General features: G+C 34.7%; 1 protein-coding gene across 1 annotated transcript in view; it reads right to left on the reverse strand.

Moving 5' to 3' along the window:
* The window catches only part of gosr1 (golgi SNAP receptor complex member 1), a 39,247-nt gene that overhangs the window by 5,292 nt on the left and 12,024 nt on the right, over positions 1-21,931 (reverse strand). Inside the window, exon 9 of the mRNA XM_056474144.1 lies at positions 2,729-2,758. Within this exon, the coding sequence (XP_056330119.1) occupies positions 2,729-2,758 (30 nt within the window). The remainder of the gene's footprint in view (positions 1-2,728; positions 2,759-21,931) is intronic.

Below are 21,931 nucleotides of genomic sequence, written 5' to 3' on the forward strand. Positions count from 1 at the left end.
CGGTCATCATGGCAAAGATAAAATAAATCAGTTAATAGAAATGAGTTATTAAAACTATTATGTGTAGAAATGTGTTAAAAAAATTCTTCTCTCTGTTAAACAGAAATTGGGGGAAAGAAAATAAACGGGGGCTAATAATTCTGACTTTAACTGTATACAGAGGAAGCCTTCATGACTAAAATGAAATAAGTTTTTTTTCTGCCTTGAGGCAACCCGGGGTGCTAAAATAAAATTGATTAAACAAGCAGTGTCCATGGGGCTTACACAGACCAAAACAAAGACAGACATTGAGATACCGGACACACATTTTCAAAAAAGAGAATAGCTGACTTTAGCATTAGCTTTTTCAGATAAACAACTATGTTGACTCAGCATGTTTCTTAAACATCTGCAAACATATTATGATTATGCTTTAGAAGAGTCAAAAACGTACATACAGCACATTTAAACTGATATTTCGACACTAATCACCAGTTGATTTAAGTGTACTGATCAACAAATTCTATAACATGCCATGTTATATAGTGAACATATTTTAACTTCTGGAGACCAGAAAAAAACTAAAAATAACAAAAATAAAAATTAAAAAACTACAAATAACAATTGGCAAAACCATGGTCCAACAAACAATAAGACACAAAACACAATAAACAAGACAGTGCACCCTGAGGGCTACAAGATCCCTGGTGTTTTTTTGCTCCCATGTGTTGCCAGTCACGAGCAAGCAGTTATTTAAGCCATGCTTCAGCGGTGATGCCTCTGTAAACAGACTTTAATTCCTGAGCATCTGTACAAGATATGGCAAACACACGATGGATGCCTCCACTCCTAAACTTCAAAATCATGAGTGTATTAAATATGACTTCCAGCACTGGTCTTAATATGCTACCTGCAATAGTGTACATCCCATAATGCCTAATTTGAGATAGACAGAAGACTAATCTGATATCATTAAAACAGAAACACGAGCGCCCACAATCCTCAGAGATCAGAGCTATGATGAAACATTAAACAATGAGCTCTGGTCTTGGTGGCTCCAGGCTGTGGGTGGTACAAAGGAAAGATAATGATTACGAGCAGCTGATATAGCATATTTTTTTGCTTGAATAAGACAGGGGTGGGATAAAAAGAGCTGCATGGACCAGGATCTGACTTAATTAAGTACCGCTGCAGTCTGCCAGCTGTGGGCTTCCCCTGTGCTGCTACAGTCATAGCTCATGCCCGAGCACAGAGCTACAGTGAGGGGAAGACGGTGGTGCCCAGAAGACACAACTGGGAGATTTGTGCCATGTGACAAAAAAATGTCAAAAAAATTGTTTCATTTTTTTGGTTTTAAAGAGGCAGTTCACCAAAAATTACTTCGTCATCATGTACAGTGCATTCGGAAAGTATTCATAGCACTTTTTCCACATTTTTTATGTTACAGCCTTATTCCAAAATGGATTAAATTCATTTTTTTCCTCCAAATTCTAGAGCTGGCCGGTCATCTAAGCTGAGTGATCAGGGGAGAAGGGCCTTAGTCAGGGAGGTGATCAATAACCCGATGGTCACACTGTTTCCAGCGTTCTTCTGTGGAGAGAGGAGAACCTAACAGAAGGACAACCATCTGTGCAGCAATCCATCAATCAGGCCTGTATGGTAGAGAGACCAGACGGAAGCCACTCCATAGTATTGGAATTTGCCAAAAGGCATCTGAAGGACTCTCAGACCATGAGAAACAAAATTCTCTGGTCTGACGAGACTAATATTGAACTCTTTGGAGTGAATGCCAAGAGTTGCATTTGGAGAAAACCAGGCACCACTCATCACCAGGCTAATACCATCTCTAAAGTGAAGATTAGTCAGGATAGAGGGAAAGATAAATGCAGCGATGTACAGAGACATCCTGAATGAAAACCTGCTTCAGAGTGCTCTTTACCTCAGACTGGGGCGACGGTTTATCTTCCAGCAGGACAATGACCTAAAGCAAACTGCCAAAATATCAATGAAGTGGCTTCACAACAACTCGGTGAATGTCCTTGAGTGGCCCAGCCAGAGCCCAGATCTAAATCCTATTGAACATCTCTGGAGAGATCTGAAAATGACTGTACACCGTCGCTTATCATCCAACCTGATAGAGCTTGAGAGGTACTGCAAAGAAGAATGGGCAAAAATTCCCAAAGACAGCTGTGCCAAGCTTGTGGCATCATATTCAAAAAGACTTGAGGCTGTAATTGCTGCCAAAGGTGCATCAACAAAGTATTGAGCAAAGGCTGTGAATGTACATGTGATTTTTCAGGTTATTTTTAATAAATTTGCAACAATTTCAAAAAATCTTTTTTCACATTGTCATTATGGGGTATTGTGCGTAGAATTGAGGAAATAAATTAATTTTATCCAGTTTGGAATAAGGCTGTAACATAAAAAATGTGGAATAAGTGAAGCGCTATGAATACTTTCAGATGCACTGTATTCACTATTCATATATTCACTATTATACAACTCACCTATAGCTCCATACTCTCAAAATAATAAATCCACAGACTGTTTTATTTTTTATACAATGAAATAGCTAAAATACAAGTCTGCAAATTCCGTCTGGCTCTACTTATTTCTATTCCTCGTCCAACGGAGATTTTCCTCAAGTTAATGACAGGCTATTCTTTCACAAGAGACCAGATATTTTTGTAAAACTGTTGCCATTCGTAAGTGTATAGTGCAAGGAATGTTTTTTTGAAGTAACACTTACCTAATTGTGTCATCGATAAGTCGATCTGAGCTGCAAAGACACAAGGAAAAGAGAAAGGTGTTTAGACAATGATAAGCAGGTGAATTAAAGACCTCTGTCATCTTTCAGAGTTGGGATGAAAAAAAACAATCAATGGCAAACATGTAGGGAATGCCGATTTGTACTTCATAAGTATATCTAAAATATGATAAAGGATTTCATAAAAATTACAATAAAAGACTATAATACAATAAAAGACTACAAGTAGTAGCAGTCCAGTTTGTCCAAGAACAAACACTACCATTTTTTTCACCATGTAATGTTTCCAGCATATCTAAAACAAGCTGCCATTTTGCTTTATAAATCAGCACTAAAATGAGTAAATAAATTCCTTCTCAAGACATAGCAGTAGACATATTGATTCCTAATGGAGAAACAAATAGATTCATAGATTGTCACCTCGGTTATTGTTTAGAAAAGGCAGAGAGAATGAAATTATCTTTCAGAAACAATTCTTCAATCCTGCATTACTATCCTGGAATGTTTCATTCCCACACCACAGCCATTTTTTTCTTCCCAAAAAGGAGCTGCAGGCCTGCGGGTTGGAAATGAAATTCTATACTGGCTTAAAAATCACATCCTCTGTCAATTTAGATGACAAAGTCTCAAGGCTAGCAAGACCTCAAGGGAAAGAAAGTCCTCTATTCCCAGACAAATGGTTTTCGGTGTGACAGAGGGCTCCAATTTTGATTACACGAGCAAAAATGAGATTGCAAATTCTCCCTCCGACGCCTGTGAAGTCTCTCTCTCTGTCTGCTTGGTTTATCAGCAGCGGTGAGAGAAATTTGGCACACACAAACAGCAGCTGGGAGAATAGAGTCTAATGGTCCCACGCTGTTCAGCACCACTACTGCAGAACGGGACTCTTGTTTTCACAGGCACATGAACACAGATCTCGCTTTCAGCTTTGAAAAAAAAAAAGAAAAAAAAAATAGCATTTCAGCAAAACTGATGCGAGATGCAGCGCTCTGTTGAATGGCTGGTATCTTAAGGGCTTATGGCTTTGATTGATCAAAAAGCCCAACCACTGCTTTGGCATAGATAAAGTATATGTGCTGAGATCTCGACTAGACTAATCATTATAAATAGTCCCGGTGCGTTTTAATGATGCTGATTTCGCACAGTTTAGTATGCAATTGGAAGGGCAAATATTTAGCATCCTGTGGGACCAAACAGGTTCCTTTATTCATGATCTGCATTTCATCCTGATAAATCATTAATAAGGCTTCCTTGAGAGTCATTAATCTACATCATCTGTATTAGATTTATATCCACTTGGTTTCCTACGCAGAAAATTACATTTAAAGAAAATAAATCAGTCGCAAGTTGGCGAGAGGACAATGCCGACTCTGAAATTCTCAAGAGAAACTTCTAGCAAACATACTTTTGTCTTCCCATTAGGCCTCATCCATTTTCAAGTCAACAGCAGGGCTATTAGTTCAATTACATTAGCCAGTATCACACATGACTGCCAGTCTGAAAATTACGGTGATACAATTCAGGCATGTAAAGCTCTCAGCAGAGCATCTAGACCTGGGCTGCTGGAACACACAACTAGGGAGTGTTTTATTTTATATTCACACAAATGTCCAATATTAATATATAAAAAACAACAACATAAAAATGAACATTAAAATGGCATATATATATATATATATATATATATATATATATATATATATATATATATATATATATATATATATATATATATATATATATATATATATATATATATATATATATATATATATATATATATATATATATATAAAATATATAATTTTTTTTTTTAAATATAAAAAATTTCCCTGCTCTGTTAAACATCATTTGGGAAATATTTTTAAAAATATCTATTTTAAAAAGCTATTTATTTCTTTTATGGCAAAGCCAAATTTTCAGCAATGACATGATCCTTCAGAAATCAAACTAATATACAGAGATTAGGTGCTCAAGAAAGAGGTACTATTAATTTTAATGTTCAAAAAAATGCTGCTTAATTTTTTTTTATTTAGTTTTTTTTTGGGCTGCTTATTTAATATTTTTCATCAACGGAAAGTGATGCAGGCTTTTTTTTTATTTTTTATGAAGAGTTCCAAAGATCTGCATTTATTAAAATATAAATCTTATAACTTTCTTAATCTTAACACTTTGCTGTGATTTTGGTCAATTTAAGAAACACATGAGTTTCTTTAAAAAAAAGAAAGAAAACAATAAACTTTTAACAACAGTGCAAACTATTCCAAAATCATTTAGATCAGGGGTCTCAAACTCCAATTGGCGGGGGGCATATCAGTGACTGACAATTCATAGGACGGCCGCTTTTTCAATTTTTTTTTGATGCACTCATTCTTTCCCAGAGTATACGCAGTCAAAGCTCCTTCTTTTTGTTTCTTATTGTACATATTAAAGAGGTAGTTTAAATTGCTATGAAAATAATATAATTTAATTATAGGCATAATAATCAAGCCTATAATTTTTTTTTATAAATATACAGATTGCAACTATATATAAAAATAAAATATTATATAAAGAAACCTACACATTTATGGGAAACAATGTATACAAAGTAGAGGTGCGCCAATATTACAATTTTAATACCTATACTGATAAACTGATGATATATAAACAAATAAAAACAGATAAAAACAACAAATTCTCTTTGACATAAAACATCTCGTTGATTGTTGTCAGTCACGTAACCTGAGAGGAGACCATGGCGGGCAAAAATATAATGGGCCATAATGGCAGCTACACTGGAATTTCCATAAAAATGCAGCACAAACGGGTCATATTTCCATCCTTTTCAAATATTTGGATCACATATCAACAGAACAAAACAGAGATATGATCACAAACTGCAAATTGTGGGCACTTTTGATTTATATTTTGCACCCGCAGCCATTTTTTTGTCATTTAAAACCATCATGTCCCTGTCAGAGCTTCAATTCTTACATGTGACACATTATTAGTGATGGCATTATAGCATGAAAGTACCTGCTTTTATACTTGATGTCGATTCCTTTTACTTAGATTATTGTTATTAGCTGGTAGGGAAAATGTATTCGTTCACTTCTGCTATTTATACTTTGACTTTGCATTTTAATTTATACTTAACTTCACTTTTACTTTAACATGTTCAATTCAGCCAGCAGTCAAGTTTACATTTTTGTACAAATCATAATGTGCATATGAGGAAAATCTATTAAATGAGACCATTTGAATCGAATATTAGCAAAATTATCATATTTACACCACCATCATAACGTGTAAGCCATGTAGATGTGTTTGTACCACACAATACATGTGGCATAAAACTACAGTAATTAGAATTAAATGACCCTTAAATATTTATAAAAATATAGCTTTAGTAAAAATAGATTAGCCCCAGAAATAATCTGCATGTGCGTTACTTTTGACCGCAGGCTGAGAGAAACCGAAAGCAACCCGAACATATAGTACAGTATCTCAAACGTCCAGTAAGTGGGGGTCAAAAGCACAAGTGGCTCAATGCGACTGCACAACGATGATAGTGATTCAAAAATATATGGGGAATGTTATATATTTGACATCAGTTGCAGACCAGAGGGAGGAGGAGGGGGACCGCAAATGGGGTTTGTAACCCCTGATTTAGATTATTCACTATTCAATTCAGGAATCACATACTGAACAAATATGTTTAGTAATGATGCTTTACGCTTTTTCACCTTCGAAAACCACAAGAGATGTGTAAATGTCTTGGCATATAGATCAATCCCATAAGGCCCAATAACAACCTCCAGACAGACAAGTGTAATACTCCATAAAGGTCTCTTTGGGATTATGTTTCAAGACATGCTCATTGCAAACAACGTACAAAGCAAAGTGCAGAGAAATAAGAAAAACAAAACAAAGTAGCTCAGTCATTAGATCACCGTCTCCAGAGTCAAAGAACGAACTCAAGTATGACCAACTGTATCCTCCAGGGAAAATAACCTGTTTACAACAAAAACGCATTCAACTGAACAGCATAATTCTGACAGAAACATCACTGAAAAGGCAATCCAAAATCTAGAATTTCTAAACTACTCTTTACCTCTAAACAACATTAATTAATGCAAACACATTCAGCATAACCTCAGTGCTGTACCGACACACAGAGTTTCAGGGCATAAGCAATTTCCAGAGTTCCTTGAGAGGTTCAGGCATCACATTGATGTATTTGATTATTCAAATTTGTCTCGGAAATGTACATAAATAACATAGCCTAAGCTTTAACATGGACTACGGTTAATTCATGATCCAAAAATCCATTACTTGATAAAAAGCCATTATTCATACCAGGGCTATTCAATTAGCTTCTTTTTGAAGGCTGGATTATGAAATTGAAAATGTGAGGCGAGTCAAGGAGGTGGGGAATGTCCCGATCTCTTTCCAGGGTCTCTATAAAACGAGAAATTAAGCTGAAATGCATGTACATTTTTTTTTAATTGATTCGAGAATTCAAGGGCTTTTTAACTGGCTTGTTGATGACAAAATAATTCTCCTGTTTACACAGGAATTTAATGTAAGGTTTAATACGCACTTATTTTGTGAGTAAAGTAAACTCCTGATGATGTGTGCAATTTGCATATACATACTGATGACGCATACGAATAAGAAAGTTTCATCTATTTCCAGTTGTCTGCTTTACTTCTCTAAGCAGTTGTGGATAAACACATATAAAGTTAATCGAAGGTGAAACATCTTGTCCAGTCTAGCATATTGCTATCTTTTGTACAAACGAATTAGTGCAAAAACAATAATGTGAGATCTTTGCACACTCGGCACAATGTAAAACGAAAACGTTTAGGGTGCCTTGCTTTATGGTATAGTTCACCAAAATACTTCATTAATAAGAAAATAAATATATATAAGCTTTGTATTTTAAACATGGAGCATATCAGTAAAATTCACAAGGCTCATTTGTCAAGCAAATATGTTAAATGTGAAAAAATATATATTAGCGTTAGTAAATATGGTTCATTTGGAAATTTAACAAACTGTCAAAAATTCATGAATGAAAGGATTCAAAATTCTGATTTAATGCTAAAAGTCTGGTTCAATGAAATAGTAGAATACAAGCGACCTAAATCTTTGGGGGGTTTGGGCTTACCCAATTTCAGACATTACTGGGCTGCCAATTTCAGGATTTTTCAAAACTGGTTAAACCAAACCAGAATGAACACCTATGTGGCTTGCCACAGAAGCAACTTCGTGTATCCCTACTCTCTCAGAAATAAAGGTACAAGAGCTGTCATTGGGGTGGTACCTTTTCAAAAGGTACACATTTGTACTTATTTCATATTGGTACCTCAAAAGTATATATTAGTACCTACAAATTTTAAGAGAAACACTTTTGTACTTTTTAGGTACTCATATGTACCCTTGAAGTATTAATATGGACCTTTTAGGAACAAATTTGTACCTTTTGAAAAGGTACCACCCCAGTGACAGCTCGCACCTTTATTTCTGAGAGTGTACTACACTGACTGCCCTGTTATACTCCCCTATCAATAGTTCACACTCTCCCTATACAAAAAATATAATTGTAATAACATCATTATGAATCTGGAGACAGTTTAGGCTGTATTATGGATTACAACAATTTTTAATATCAGCCCCTATAGCATCAAACTTTGCTTTTCCACCATCAATGATGGACAGCACTTTTTCTCAATGAAAAAATGATGGTTTATTAATGTTTAAAGATGTATATAGAGATGATGTTTTTGCATCCTTTCAACAGCTTTCAGGTGAGTTTTCGCTGCCCAGAAACAATTTTTTCCGATATTTACAGGTTCACAGTTTTATCTATAATACGTATAATCTATAATACATATCTAAGGGCGAAGGTATGATTTCAGTTTTTTATAACAAAATATGTTCTTTGCATAGAAGCTCACTGACATCCATTAAAACCCAATGAGAAGACTTAACAGAGGACATTTCAGATGAACAGTGGGAAAACATTTTATACAGTGTACATTCATCATCTGTGTGTGCTACACATTCAATGCAAAATACTTCATCATTCTCATTGAACTAAGGTCAAGCTTTCAAAAATTTACTCTGATGTTGATCCTCTCTGTGACAGTTGTCACCAGGCTATTGCAACACTGGCACATATGTTTTGGTTTTTTGGTAGTTGGGCCAGCAATTAAACCTGTATCTACAACAGCACTGTTTGGTACACTTCCTTTGTCAGTTCAATGTTCACGATACAAAGCAGATTTTGTGGCTTTTATGTCCCTCCTGGACAGACGGCGTACTCTAATCCACATGGAGTGAGTAGGGCCAGACGACTTCCAATGTAGTAATGACGTTTTTTTAATTTACAAAACTGTAACAAATTAGACATTGTCTGAAGGGTTCTTCCAAAAACTTTTATGAAATTTGGGGTCCTCTCCTTGACTACACGGAAATGTATACTTGCTTTAGTTTTGTGTATAAACAATTGTTTTGATTGGTACAAGATTATTATTAATTTATTATTTTATCATTATTATTTTTTTATTTTTGTTTTATTTTATTTTATTTTATTTTATTTATATATATATATATATATATATATATATATATATATATATATATATATATATATATATATAAATAAATAAATAAATAAATATATCAGGGGATCAATAATTGTGACAATCATTCAGATCCTTGTTTACTTTCTCTCTGTCAAAATATACAATAATATTCCAAAAAGTTTGATATTTGTAAATTTTTTAAATTTCTATAAATAAAGTGGGGAAAAAAAAAAAAAAAGTATAATACATAAGTAATAGCAATAGCAAAAATAATAGCAATAGAAAGTAATTACATTTAACTAATTGAAACTAGTTAAATAAATCTAAACTCCAACTAAACTAAATTCGTACTATATACAGAGACAGGAAGATGTCTCTATTAAAACACACATGAAGCACACACCAGTATTGAGCTGTAGACTGTTGACATGGTTGGCTGACCATTTTGATATTACCCATCTGTCACCTAGCTTGCATTATAAACTGTATATTGCATCATCAGGGGAAAAGCCTCAAGGTGCAATTCTTGCTGTGTTTTTATAGTCGGAAGCAAGCCTGAGCTGAAAGATTTACTGTAGTTCTTCAATGACTCCGAGGCAGACAAGCAGTGGAAAGATGTCAGGGTCTGGCACGATGTATGAGACACAAAAGCTCTACTGGTGGAGAAAAATATCCCTAAATCTCAGTTTCTGCAGTCATTAATGGCTTCATTAGCATAAAGCTAATTTAAAACCATTCTTTCTTCACCATCCACTGACTTTGTCACCTTCAAATACAATTTCTGCAAAACTTTTTAACTTATAGCCGAGCTGAGAAGAATAATTTTGATTCTCACTGAACTGCATCGGTGCAACAAAATACAATACGCTGCTCTCATACTCTGATGATCAATCTAGATACGGTGGGACAAATAAGTTTTGAACACGTCATGTTTTTTACTGAGAATAATATTTCTAAAGGAGCTGTTGACATGGAATTGAACCATTTATTTCAGTAAAAACCCAAACAATCAAACAAAATAAAAAAAAACCACCCCAAATCTGAAAAATTAGTTATGCGTAATAACAATGAAATGACACAAGGAGAAAGTGCTTAACTACTGAAATGTATTTAATGCTTTATATTAAAGGCTTTTTTTGTGATGACAGCTTAAAGACCCCTCTCATATGGAGAATGAAGTCACATGCATTGTAGGTCAGGTCAGGTGATTGGCTGGGCCATTCAGAAGCTTGATTTTCTTTCTCTGAATCCATTTGAAAGTTCCCTTGGCTGTGTTTTGGATCATTGTCTTGCTGAAATGTCCACTCTGGTCTCATCTACATAATCCTGGTAATGTAGATGTTGGACTGAAGCAGCTATTTTACAATGACGAAGGGCAGAGGGTTGCTGAAAAACTACTTAGAGATTTCAGTTGCTGTCTGGGCTTTCACTGCCTTTCTACACTTCCCTTTCTTCATGTGTTAAACAATTTTTCCCGGTGTCATTTCATTTTACACAACTAAATTTGTATAATAACCAATTACTTTTTTCCTTGCACATTTGGATTTATTTGGTTGTTACCAACATCCAGTGAAAATTCCAAGTGAACAACTTTAGAAATATGTTATCTGAGAAAAATGGTGACGTGTTCATTACTTATTTCCCCCACTGAATGTGTCCTATTCCAAGAAATACATATGTCAAACATTTACACACAGAGACTCAGTATTTATTGAGGCTTGTTTAACAAGACACTATCACTATGACTACTTGTCTGACCTATTTTTTTTTTTAAATCACAAACCCTTCTAGTGCAATATTTCCAAACATAGCCACACTTCAAATCATGTGGTTAAGAATTTGGAGGCACATGCAAATTCTAGCATTCTGAAAGTGTAGTTTTCAATAGCAAAAAGCACACATTTCCTTCAGTTTTGTACTTGTACATTTTGTTTTCTTGTATTATTATCATTATTAATTGCATATATATGTATATTGTATTAAACTATTATGTTTGTACTGTAAGGTACATGTGATAATGATCAAATGCTTTAGGTCATTATTTAAGAATTTCATGTCCTTTATTTAGCATGCATATATTTAATTGCTCAAAAGTTCTGAAATAAATACTGCTCCTTAGAACCTTCTATTAAAAACAAAAAAACAAAACGGTTTAATAATTTCACAAAGCAATATCCAAATTAGCACTGAAGACTGAAGTAATGGCTGCTGAAAATTCAGCTTTGGCATAACAGGAATAAACTATATTTAAAGACCACACTAACAGAAAACAGTTCATTTTAATGATAAACTATTTCATGTTTTTACTGCATACAAAAAATATATATTGATGCATACAAATTGCACCTACTTGCAATACCATTGAAAAAAGTAGATTTTTTTTCAGCTTCTGCTTTTAAAACCACGTGGAAAAAATCTATTAGGCATGCTCTAAAATGTAAATGAGAGTGTACATTATTAAATTGTGTAAATTCCAGTGTGGAGACTGAATGACTGTACAGGACGGTACAACGTGACGTCTTAAGAGTTTTCAGCATTAATTCATGAGAAAGACTTGGTTTGAACAAATCAGTGCACTATATTGTAATTGAGGTGCAACTTCATTAATATGCATGATAGCTTCAAAGATTCCTTTTATCTGTTACAGTGTTCAGATGGCAAAGAGACGCCACGTTTATAATCACAACACTGACGACCCAAGTCTCCAAACAATTTTTCTTCTTCCACTTGTTTTAATTATGATTGGCAACACAACAAGGAAATGCTGAAAGCTCAAAGACGTCACATTGTAACCGCCGGTACAGACATCCAGTCTCCACGCTGGAATTTACACAAGGATCTAATCGCCATGATGTAGCTTCTAAATTTCTTTTCAAACCGGAAGAACGAATTTGCTCGAAATAACGCCAAAAAAACCCCTCTTTTTTATGAATTATATGTGTCCTTATAGTGTTTTTATTATAGTGGAACAAATATATGACTGTCAACATCTCAAAAATGTGTTTTGGTGTTTCGTGATCGTTAAAGAAAAAAAAAAAAAAAAAGGATAGAAGACACACCCACCAAAGGCCTGCTCTAAAAACCTGGAACTTGCCATTAGACGTTTAACAAGGTTTTTAAATTGGGAAGTGTACTTAAATGAGTCCTCATCATCAGTCATGCAGCCAGTCTCTCTTTTTTTCCCTGTAGCTGGCACAGAGAGGGATCTTGCTGGCTCATCAGAAAAGCCTCCTCATTGTTATTGCCCGACCTATGTGAGGAAAGATTTATACCCCAGCACCCCAGAGTTGACAAGAGGAGAGTGAGAGAGATGTCTGAGCCCCAGGATGGTTGGCTCCATCTGCTGGATCATCCACCTTATAGAACTACAAGGTGAAGAGGTTATACCTTGCATAAGATATGGTCAACAGTTTAATATGCCATTGAGAAAGAAGAGATGGCTCACTGATTAGGAAAAGACAAGTTTGTGGTTCACGTTTGATACCTATCAAATGGGTCAAACATGAATTTGCTTCCTGGCACTACATAGAACTAGCGAGCAGCACTGTGGGCTCGATAATGGAATTACAAAGGTATTTGGCACAAGTTACTCGTTTAATGGTGTGCTTTGTTCTCAGCCTCCATTCACACCATGATGAGTGTTGCAGAAACTAAGACTCAAGGTCATTTGCGCTTTGCTAAACCACTTTTATAATTGTGCCTTGATATATTTGATTGTTTAAGGTAGGAGAGTACTGAATCACCAAATCCAGTGTGAGAGAGAGAATGAGAGCGAGAGTCTCTTTTCTAGATGAGCTAATGGACTGTAGCTGAACAGGCACAATTCAAAAGCATCTTCAATGCAATAAATAAATGGACATCTTGGAAACCCTACAGTGTTCTGATCCCAAGTGTACGCCTTAAGTACAATAACAATTTCCTACAATATGATAACAGCTTTAAAAATGGAATCAAGGGATTCCAAGGGATAAAGTAATTGTATTTAAAAGTCTTAAGAACAGATCAGCAACCAATCGGGGTGCACAGAAGAGTAAATGTTTGTACACGATCCAAAACAAAAAGTAATGTTAAAGATTGTAGCTTAAAAATTATTTAGGATGTTCTTGCTACAGTGTAATTACACAAAAAGTACTGGGTAAAGTAAATGATCATATTTATGTAAAGTGTTAGCATTAGGAATTGCCTAGGTTTAGATTCTTGTAATTAGGCATGATTTATCACGTCATTGCACACATTGGGAAGCCACCAGGAAGAGATATAGCACTCAGTTGGCATGAGCACTTCATTAACTCTGACACCCATTGAATCGCTGACAAAAATCAAGCAAACCCCTTCAAGTGCCAAACAATCACCTACTCTCCTATGGAGATGACATTCAACTATAAATCTCTTTTAAATCCCATGAAATTACAAAAGTTGTGCACCCTTTTATCGAAATCCGGAGAGCAAACAACTACCTACAGTGAAACCTGGACAAAACAGAAGTACTTATTTCAGCTCTTCAGGACATAGTCCCTAAAGTGATGGATAGTCTTGGCTCTAGCTCACAAAATGTAAAATGTTCTCTACGCAACTTAGGTATTCATTCTGGACAAGTACTCAGCCTTGATAAACATGCGAATTACCAGATTCAAAAATCAGATTTTTTCATCAGCCAAATGTAAGCAGAAACAGAAAAAATACTTTCAAAGCAAATGCTTTTTTTGCCCCAAATTAACTATTTGTAAATAATAAAATGCTTGATTTGCATAGCATGTGTATTATACTGGATGTAGTTTAGCACTTATAAAATGCTACAGTTAAAAAAGTTTGCTAAGCCACATGCTAATCAAATTCTGAATATGACTTTCAGAGACTCTCATTAACCTGCTAGCTGTATCTGATGTGAATGGAGAAAAGCCAAAACTCACACAGGCATGACTGCAGAGTCCTTCTGTTTTCTCTCTCTCTCTCTCTATCTCTCTCTCTATCTCTCTCTCTCTGAAAAATCAAGCCTCCCTGCTTACCCTGTGCCCATGTCCCAAGAAAGAAATGTGCTTAGCACTTCAGATTTACTGCAATGTAAGAAGAGGAGAAGAACGTAACAAACTGCAAATATTAAAAAGCTACAGTTACAGAAATTGCACAACCAGAACATATTACCTTGTAAGTGCTTCATTTCATATATATTTTTTTGAAAAACTAAATAGATAAAATAAATGTTACTTAATGACAAACGGCAGACTCACATGTGAGCTGACACTGTTTACAACAGAAGAGAATGTGTGTTGCTCATCTAAATGTTACTTGTGTTTATCATGGATGCTGGCACAGGTATTAATTTAATTTTGCCTGTACATATTTTATTTTACTCACAAAAAGGGATGCAAGGATTAACAGATTTCACTATTAACCGCGCTTTAATTCATCACGGTTAAGTTCATTATTTCCAATGAAGGCGCGCGACTTGCACACACACATATATATAGGGAGTGACACACAAGCTCGTATCTTCCAGGCACACCTAGTTCAAAACCTCTCAAGCTGTGTGGCTTTCAGTGCAGTGTAAACAAAAGATGTGTTAGATGAATTATTACAAATTATTAAAATGATTGTGTATGTATGAACACAGATTATAATAACAGTTCATTTAAATATTACCTAATATTTAGCTTAGATTTACATTAGACAAATACTATTTTTATTCATTTATTATTATTTATTTATATATTTATTTAATCATTGTTCTGTCGTTTATTTTTGGTGTAAAATTATTACTTATGCTTAAAATCAAAAAAAAAAATTTCACTTATTTTTAAGTCCAAAGAGAGAAAAGGACTATTGTTTTATTATTATTATTATTATTATTCTGTGCTGTATTATTATTATTGGTTACTGAGCAGCAATAAATAACACTTTAAAATATAAAGAGCTTTCATGTGATTTTCTAAACCAGAAGTGTTTTGAAAATAATGAATGCATAATAATCATGAAAACCGTAAAACCGTGATTATTCCTCAGACTATATTCGTACAACCAAAATCTGTAATCATTGCATCCCTACTCTTAAAGTGCCAGTAGCCGTTGGCTTTTTACAAATCACCAAGGAAAAACATTTCAGCTAAAATATTACTTAATGTTCTTTCTGAGGGCCTGAGGGTGAGTAAATTTACATCAATTTGAATCTTAAGATATTTTGGAATAAACCTTTATTTTTAGAGCAGTTGTTAATGAGAAGTTGATCTGTGTAATTGCTTCAAGTCAGTTTTGGAAATAAGCAGAACTAATATGACCAGACATTTCCAGTTAATCTATAATGGATCTAGAGTTATTTGCTGTTCAAGTGCTTTCTCATAAAGCAGCATTCCTGTTATACACATAGTTTCAGAAACAATCAAAAGTGTGTATATGCCTCTTGTAGGAATTTTCTTAATAGGGATTTTGATTAAACATTTTAATTGAATTAGTTGGTTAAATAAACCATAACGTGCTAAAACAAATTTAATGTACCTGGACCATACCTAAATTATATTACATTGAGTTAGTTGATTGCATTTTGCATGTTGTAGCCTAAATAATGCACATAAAATTCAACATATTGCGTCATCTGTAGGAGTTTTTGTCTAATAATTAAATCATCTACACAGTAAAAAAAGATCCATAAATTAGTAGTTTTCCATTTCTTTCTTGATCTACAACTTTTAACCTTGAAAAGTTAGAAAACGTGACTTTTATGAAAAATTGTAAAGGTTTATAGTTATATATTGTTTGGGTTGGTGTTGTATATTATGATACAGAAACCTTGAAATAAACTGCCAGTACAATTTCTGTTATTTCTCTAAATATAATTTCTTAAATTATATTATTTCAAACAACTAAAATGCCAATAAAAGTCACTTTGCTAAACTGTGTTGAATTTTCAACATCAAAAGTCAACAAAGCAGAGATCAACATGACATAATGCATTTAACAACCATGAATAAACAAAAAAAGTGTACAAAAAAATACTAAAACTGTTAATTAACAGATATTTTTAATAGTATAATATCACGTCTTTATTTTTGCCCATACAGCGCCATTGTAAAAGTCATATTTATTTAATCCACAATTGAATAGATTAGTTAATACTGTTATATTTTAGAAACAATAGTGCCAGTCTTTGTCAATTTTGCCAACAAACTTACCTATAAAGCCACAGGAAAACGATTACACCCAATTCACACGGTGCTTCAGCGTAAATGCTTGACAGAGGGTGTGTCTGAAGTTGGGGCTGACGCGAAAAATGCAAAAGCTTTGTCTATTGTAAGCTATTATTAATCTGTTTTTAGAGTCTTGTGAATATCTTCCATTTGTTTTTGTTGTCTGTTTTTGCTGTATGTGTAAATTACTAATGAACAATTAAAACTAAAAATGAATCCACATTTTGAAACAATCTGGTAAATCAATTATTCAATGGCCCACTCATACAGAGAGTCATTTACTTTCCCAAATGAATTTAATTCGAATGAATAAATGTTTATAACTGTTTTGTTTTCTTATTTAGAGAGTTATTTAATTTGCAAAAATGTTGTATTAATTAAATATAATCATTTGAATAATTTTATTCATTAATTTTCCTTCAGCTTAGTCCCTTTATTCATCAGGGGTCACTACAGCCGAATGAACCTCCAAATTATGTTTTACACAGTGGATGCCCTTCCAGCTGCAACCCAGTCCTTGGAAACATCCATACACTCATTCTCACTCGGAGCACCTAGAGGAAACCCACACGAACATGGGGAGAACATGCAAACTCCACACAGAAAGGTCAACTTGCCCAGCCAGGACTTGAACCAGGGACATTCCTGCTGTGAGGTGACAGTGCTAACCACTGAGCCACTGTGTTGCCCTTGAATAATTTTATATTTTTATTATATTTACCCATAGAACAGCCTCTGATCCTATAAGTTGCATTATTGCTCACTTTTATTTTCATCCCATCTTCCCTTCTTTGACTGAATAATTGTTTCCACAGTCTTCCACCCTGATTTCTCTAAGTGCTCGATGTATCCATGAGTCAGACTGTCATAGCTGTTAATGTCTTTAAATGGCATTCCTGATGGCATCGACTTCAGTTACTGTTTACACTGGAATGGGTTCAAGCAATAACACCAGAGATTACTTCCTCTCTGAGAGCGGAGAAGCACATAAAAGGAAGATGAGGAGACAACCACAGGCCAAGCCCTACATGCACAGCTCTTGTTACCTATTTTTTCAGCTTATGGAATTATAGTATGTCAACAAATACTAACGGCTTGAAATTCTGCCTCCTATTTTTTCCATTGATAAATTCGAGATAAAGTCGACAGAGGTTACAAAACAGAAAAAACAAATAAAAGAAGGGAAAATGCTGGAAGAGTAAATGTGATGTGGCCTGTGTTTGGCCCTCAGCAGGCTCTGGTGTGAGGCAATGAGCTGAGAGAAGTCAGGGCACACTGATGCTGAGAAACAAAGTGGGCATGTGGCCAGGACTGCAGAAGAAAGAGAGAGAGAGAAACAGAGAGAGAGAGAGAGAGAGAGAGAGAGAGAGAGAGAGAGGTGCACAACACATTCAGCTCGCTTATAGTCGCAACTGTGCCAATAACCAATCTGCACTTGAGGAGCAGGTCAATGGCTACTCGCAGTGAATCAAACATGCGTTCATACAGCAAAACAGTCATGACACTGTGATTGCAAGCCTCCTTCAAGAAGATGAAAATAGTCATGGTCCCATAGTGGATCATTTAGTTCAGTGGTGTGAAGAGTCAAATCTAAAACTTAACGCAACAAAATCTAAGGACATGATTATTGATTTTAGAAGGAATCATACAGAGGCTGAGGTGACTAATATCAGGAGTCAAAAAGAAGAATGTGTGGAGAACTACAAATATTTGGGTACCATTATTGACCGTTTTTTAAACTGAGGCAAACTGTGAAGCTGTGTGCAAGAAGGGGCAACAGCGCCTTTTTTGTCTCAGGAAACTATCACATTTTCAGATTGGCCCCAATATGCTTACTCTTTTCTATCGTGCTTTTTTTGAGTCTATTCTATCCTTCGCTCTGGAGGCATGGTTTGGAAGTCTCTCCCTTAAAAACAGGAATAGACTGAGCCAGGTTATTAGGTGGTCTAGCAGGTTGATTGGTGAATCACACACAGCTGAGTATTGAATCCCTGTAGTAGGCAGTAGGGATGTGCAAGTTAGGGAAAATATCTAATTGCGATTTTTCTGACAGATACCGTGATTGAGATTTGATTTGCGATTTAATTTTGTAGTCAAGCTTCAGCTCAATAATCTGTAAACCGTGGCAACAATTCTGTGACTGCTCTTAAAAACTACCTATTTTTGTTTGGTGTCTGTGAAACCAAAATATTCTATATTACTGACGTGCTGTTTTTAATTGGTTTATTAATGCTTCTGAAGCAGCAGACGCCATCATACCACTCGTTCCCGCTTCACTGTATGTTTTTTAATAAATTTTTTATTGTGGGTGGTCCGCATAGTTCGGTTGCTCAATTTTGATTGGGCAGAACAAAAGTGTGTTCATCCAGTTGGCTAGTCAGACTATCACACACACACGGCAGTCAAGCATTTGCTCTGGGTAGGCAAAATTAAATAATGCATCTATATTTCATATCACAGACTCTTGCGAATAGCTAATCGCAACGTTTCAAATTGCGATTCGATTTCAATTTATCGCACAGCCCTAGTAGGTAGCTTTAACAGATTGCCCAGAACATTAGCAGCTGTAGCTCTCATCCTCTTTCTGAGGAGTTTAACCTGCTCCCTTTTTTTTATATGCTTGTCTGTGACACACATTACAGGTCTTTCAGTCTCTGCTAATGAGCTGATGATCTGAATCAGGTGTGTTTAGAAGACATTGGCTGTGTCCGAAACTGCCTATTCAGTAGGTACTGCATTCGAATTTAAATTTACTACTTGACCGTTAAGTACAATCTATACAGTATGAATGTGAGTAGTATGAATGGAACTCGGAAATACTACATCTGCCAGTTTCGCACATCACCAGCGTCATGAATTCTCTCATGGGGCATCAAGGGATGCGCACTTCAGAATCTCGCAGGAAGTAGTAGGTCGTCCGGATACTTCTTGCGTAATGTTTTTCGAATTCTATGAATTCGGACATACTACTCTGCTCGCATACTTTTTTTATCATACTATAAAGTATGCAATTTCAGACACAGCCATGGAAAATGTGCAGAGTTGGTGGTTCTCCAGGAATGTGGCTGAGAAACACTGCATTAAAGTATTTGTTCATCTTTGTAAATGCTTGTTAAATGTAAAGAAAGTTTGTTAGCTCACAGTGCATTGTCTAATGTTAACAAGGAAAACTTTGGTTGCATTTGTACATGTTGGTCTATAATTAATTCATGCTAAGTATTGTTCATTCATCATTTATATTAACTAATGAAGCCTTATTGTAAAGTATGACCAAATTACCATGTATCCACTGTTAAAAAAAGTTTGGGCTTGCTAAAATGTGTTTTTTATATAATAATTTATTTTATAAAGGCATTTATTGCAAAGCTGCTTTTACAGCAGCCAGTACTCTCGTCTTCAGTATATTTAGAAAAAAAGTTACAATTGTAAGTATGAATTAGAAATAATATAGATTTTTAAAGAAAAAAAAATAAAATACACAAACATGAAGTATAATTGAGACCATCTATAATTTGCAAAGTTTCATGGAAGTGGGCTGTATTGCCAAGTGCATATATTATGGGCCTTTTCTGTTCTATAGTCTACAAAATAATATTACAAAATAAGAGCACACGTCAACACTTAGACAAGCAGCTTTCAATTCTGCTTTGATATATGCAAAAGTACACCAAAAAAAGGAAGGTTTTGTGTTAGATTCAGGAGTGGTAAGAGATTTTTTTATCTGCAACTTACAATTTCTGTCAACGTTTAAAAATGCATCTGGCTAGCTTGTAGACAAACATGTTTAAAAGCATTCAACCACATTGGACTTAACACTGTGAAAGAAAATATAAATGATAAAAAAAACATATCCTAATGTCAGATGTAAACAAGGCATCAGATCAATAACCTCAGAGCTCATATTGCATATTAAACATAACTTCTTTCTCTATAAAGAAAAAAGAATGGGATTCTTACTTCAAGAAATCTACATTGGTTCATAGCAGCCACGTTTCCACCATTTAACCAATTCCCAATTAGTCAAATTGGGTCTTGTCTACAAACAGCAGTTTACACTCACTTATAAGGACAACTGAATTAAAAATGGCCCTTAATAAGTGAGCGTTTTTAATTCCATCTTCAATGTGAGCTAGCTTTCCTGAAGCAATAATCATTCAACATGAGTCTTTAAGGATTTGAGTGTAATATTTGTCTCTGTCACAGGTCTCTTTATTCTCACCTCTGGCAAACTGATACTGTGAAACCTTGCTATGAAACAAATGACCCACAGCAATGCTCTGTCAAATCTTTACCCCAGCCCATCGATTCAATTTAATGTTTTAAAACCATTGCGAATTTTACATCCATCCTTTGTTGTGGCAAATCACCCCCTGCCTACACGAGCAGCCAGGGCAGTCGCTTACGATGACTCCACAAATTCAAGTCATCAATTTGACACATAACAGCGCAAGAGAGACAAGTGGCCTTTCTGAGTTACTGACGAATGAGTGTGTGTCTATTAAAGGTAACCTTCCTTCGTTCCTCAGGCAAAGTGGCTGTGACTGTGCGTGGGTGACGGAGTGCTACGCTTTGAGTGTCTTATTCTCTTCCGTTCACCTGAAGCCCTCACTTCACTTTAAGTGGACTCCACTGAAGTCTACTTCCTCTCTTCAACTGCTGACAATCCCTGGAAGGACTAGACATCTTTACTTAGTTTGGATGAAAGTGCTGTATAAACGTAGGGCTTCAAATTCGATCAATATAAAGATATAAATCGTAATATGTCTTAGTATGGTTATGAAATTGCAAAGCACTATGTTAAAAAGAGAGCATTATAAAGGTCCCGTGAAGTAGGGCTGCACAATATATCGTTTCAGCATCGATATACTGCAATGTGATCATTCACAATAGTCACATCGTAGAATATGCAATGTTGAGTCTGTATTATAATTTATCATTTGAACGTGTTTTTGATGCCTGTGATTGTGTAATTATGTTATTTTCATAACATTCAGGTATAAGAAATTGTACCATTTGACCTTAACTACGATTAAATTTAAAAAATATATATTTTTATTTTTATGATCGAGTTATTGTTAGACTCTGGAAATTATGAATTTTATTTCAATTGTATCTTTTTTTTTTATTCTTTTTCAAATACTCTCAACCATGCAAATACAGAAATGCACTGAAAATGCACATGAAAATGTTAGATGTTATGTTAGAGGACCCCAAAAAGTTTAGATACTAAACTTATCAGATTTACTTAGTTTACTTATCAGATTTTTTTGGTGACCGTTAAAATGGTATATATATATATATATATATATATATTATATATATATATATATATATATATATATATATATATATATATATAATATATATATATATATAAAACATTACAAAATGTATTAAAAAATAAAAATAAACCACACTAAAATAAACTACAC

This window comes from Danio aesculapii, chromosome 15 (genome assembly GCF_903798145.1).
Source record: "Danio aesculapii chromosome 15, fDanAes4.1, whole genome shotgun sequence".
Classification (NCBI taxonomy): Eukaryota; Metazoa; Chordata; class Actinopteri; order Cypriniformes; family Danionidae; genus Danio; species Danio aesculapii.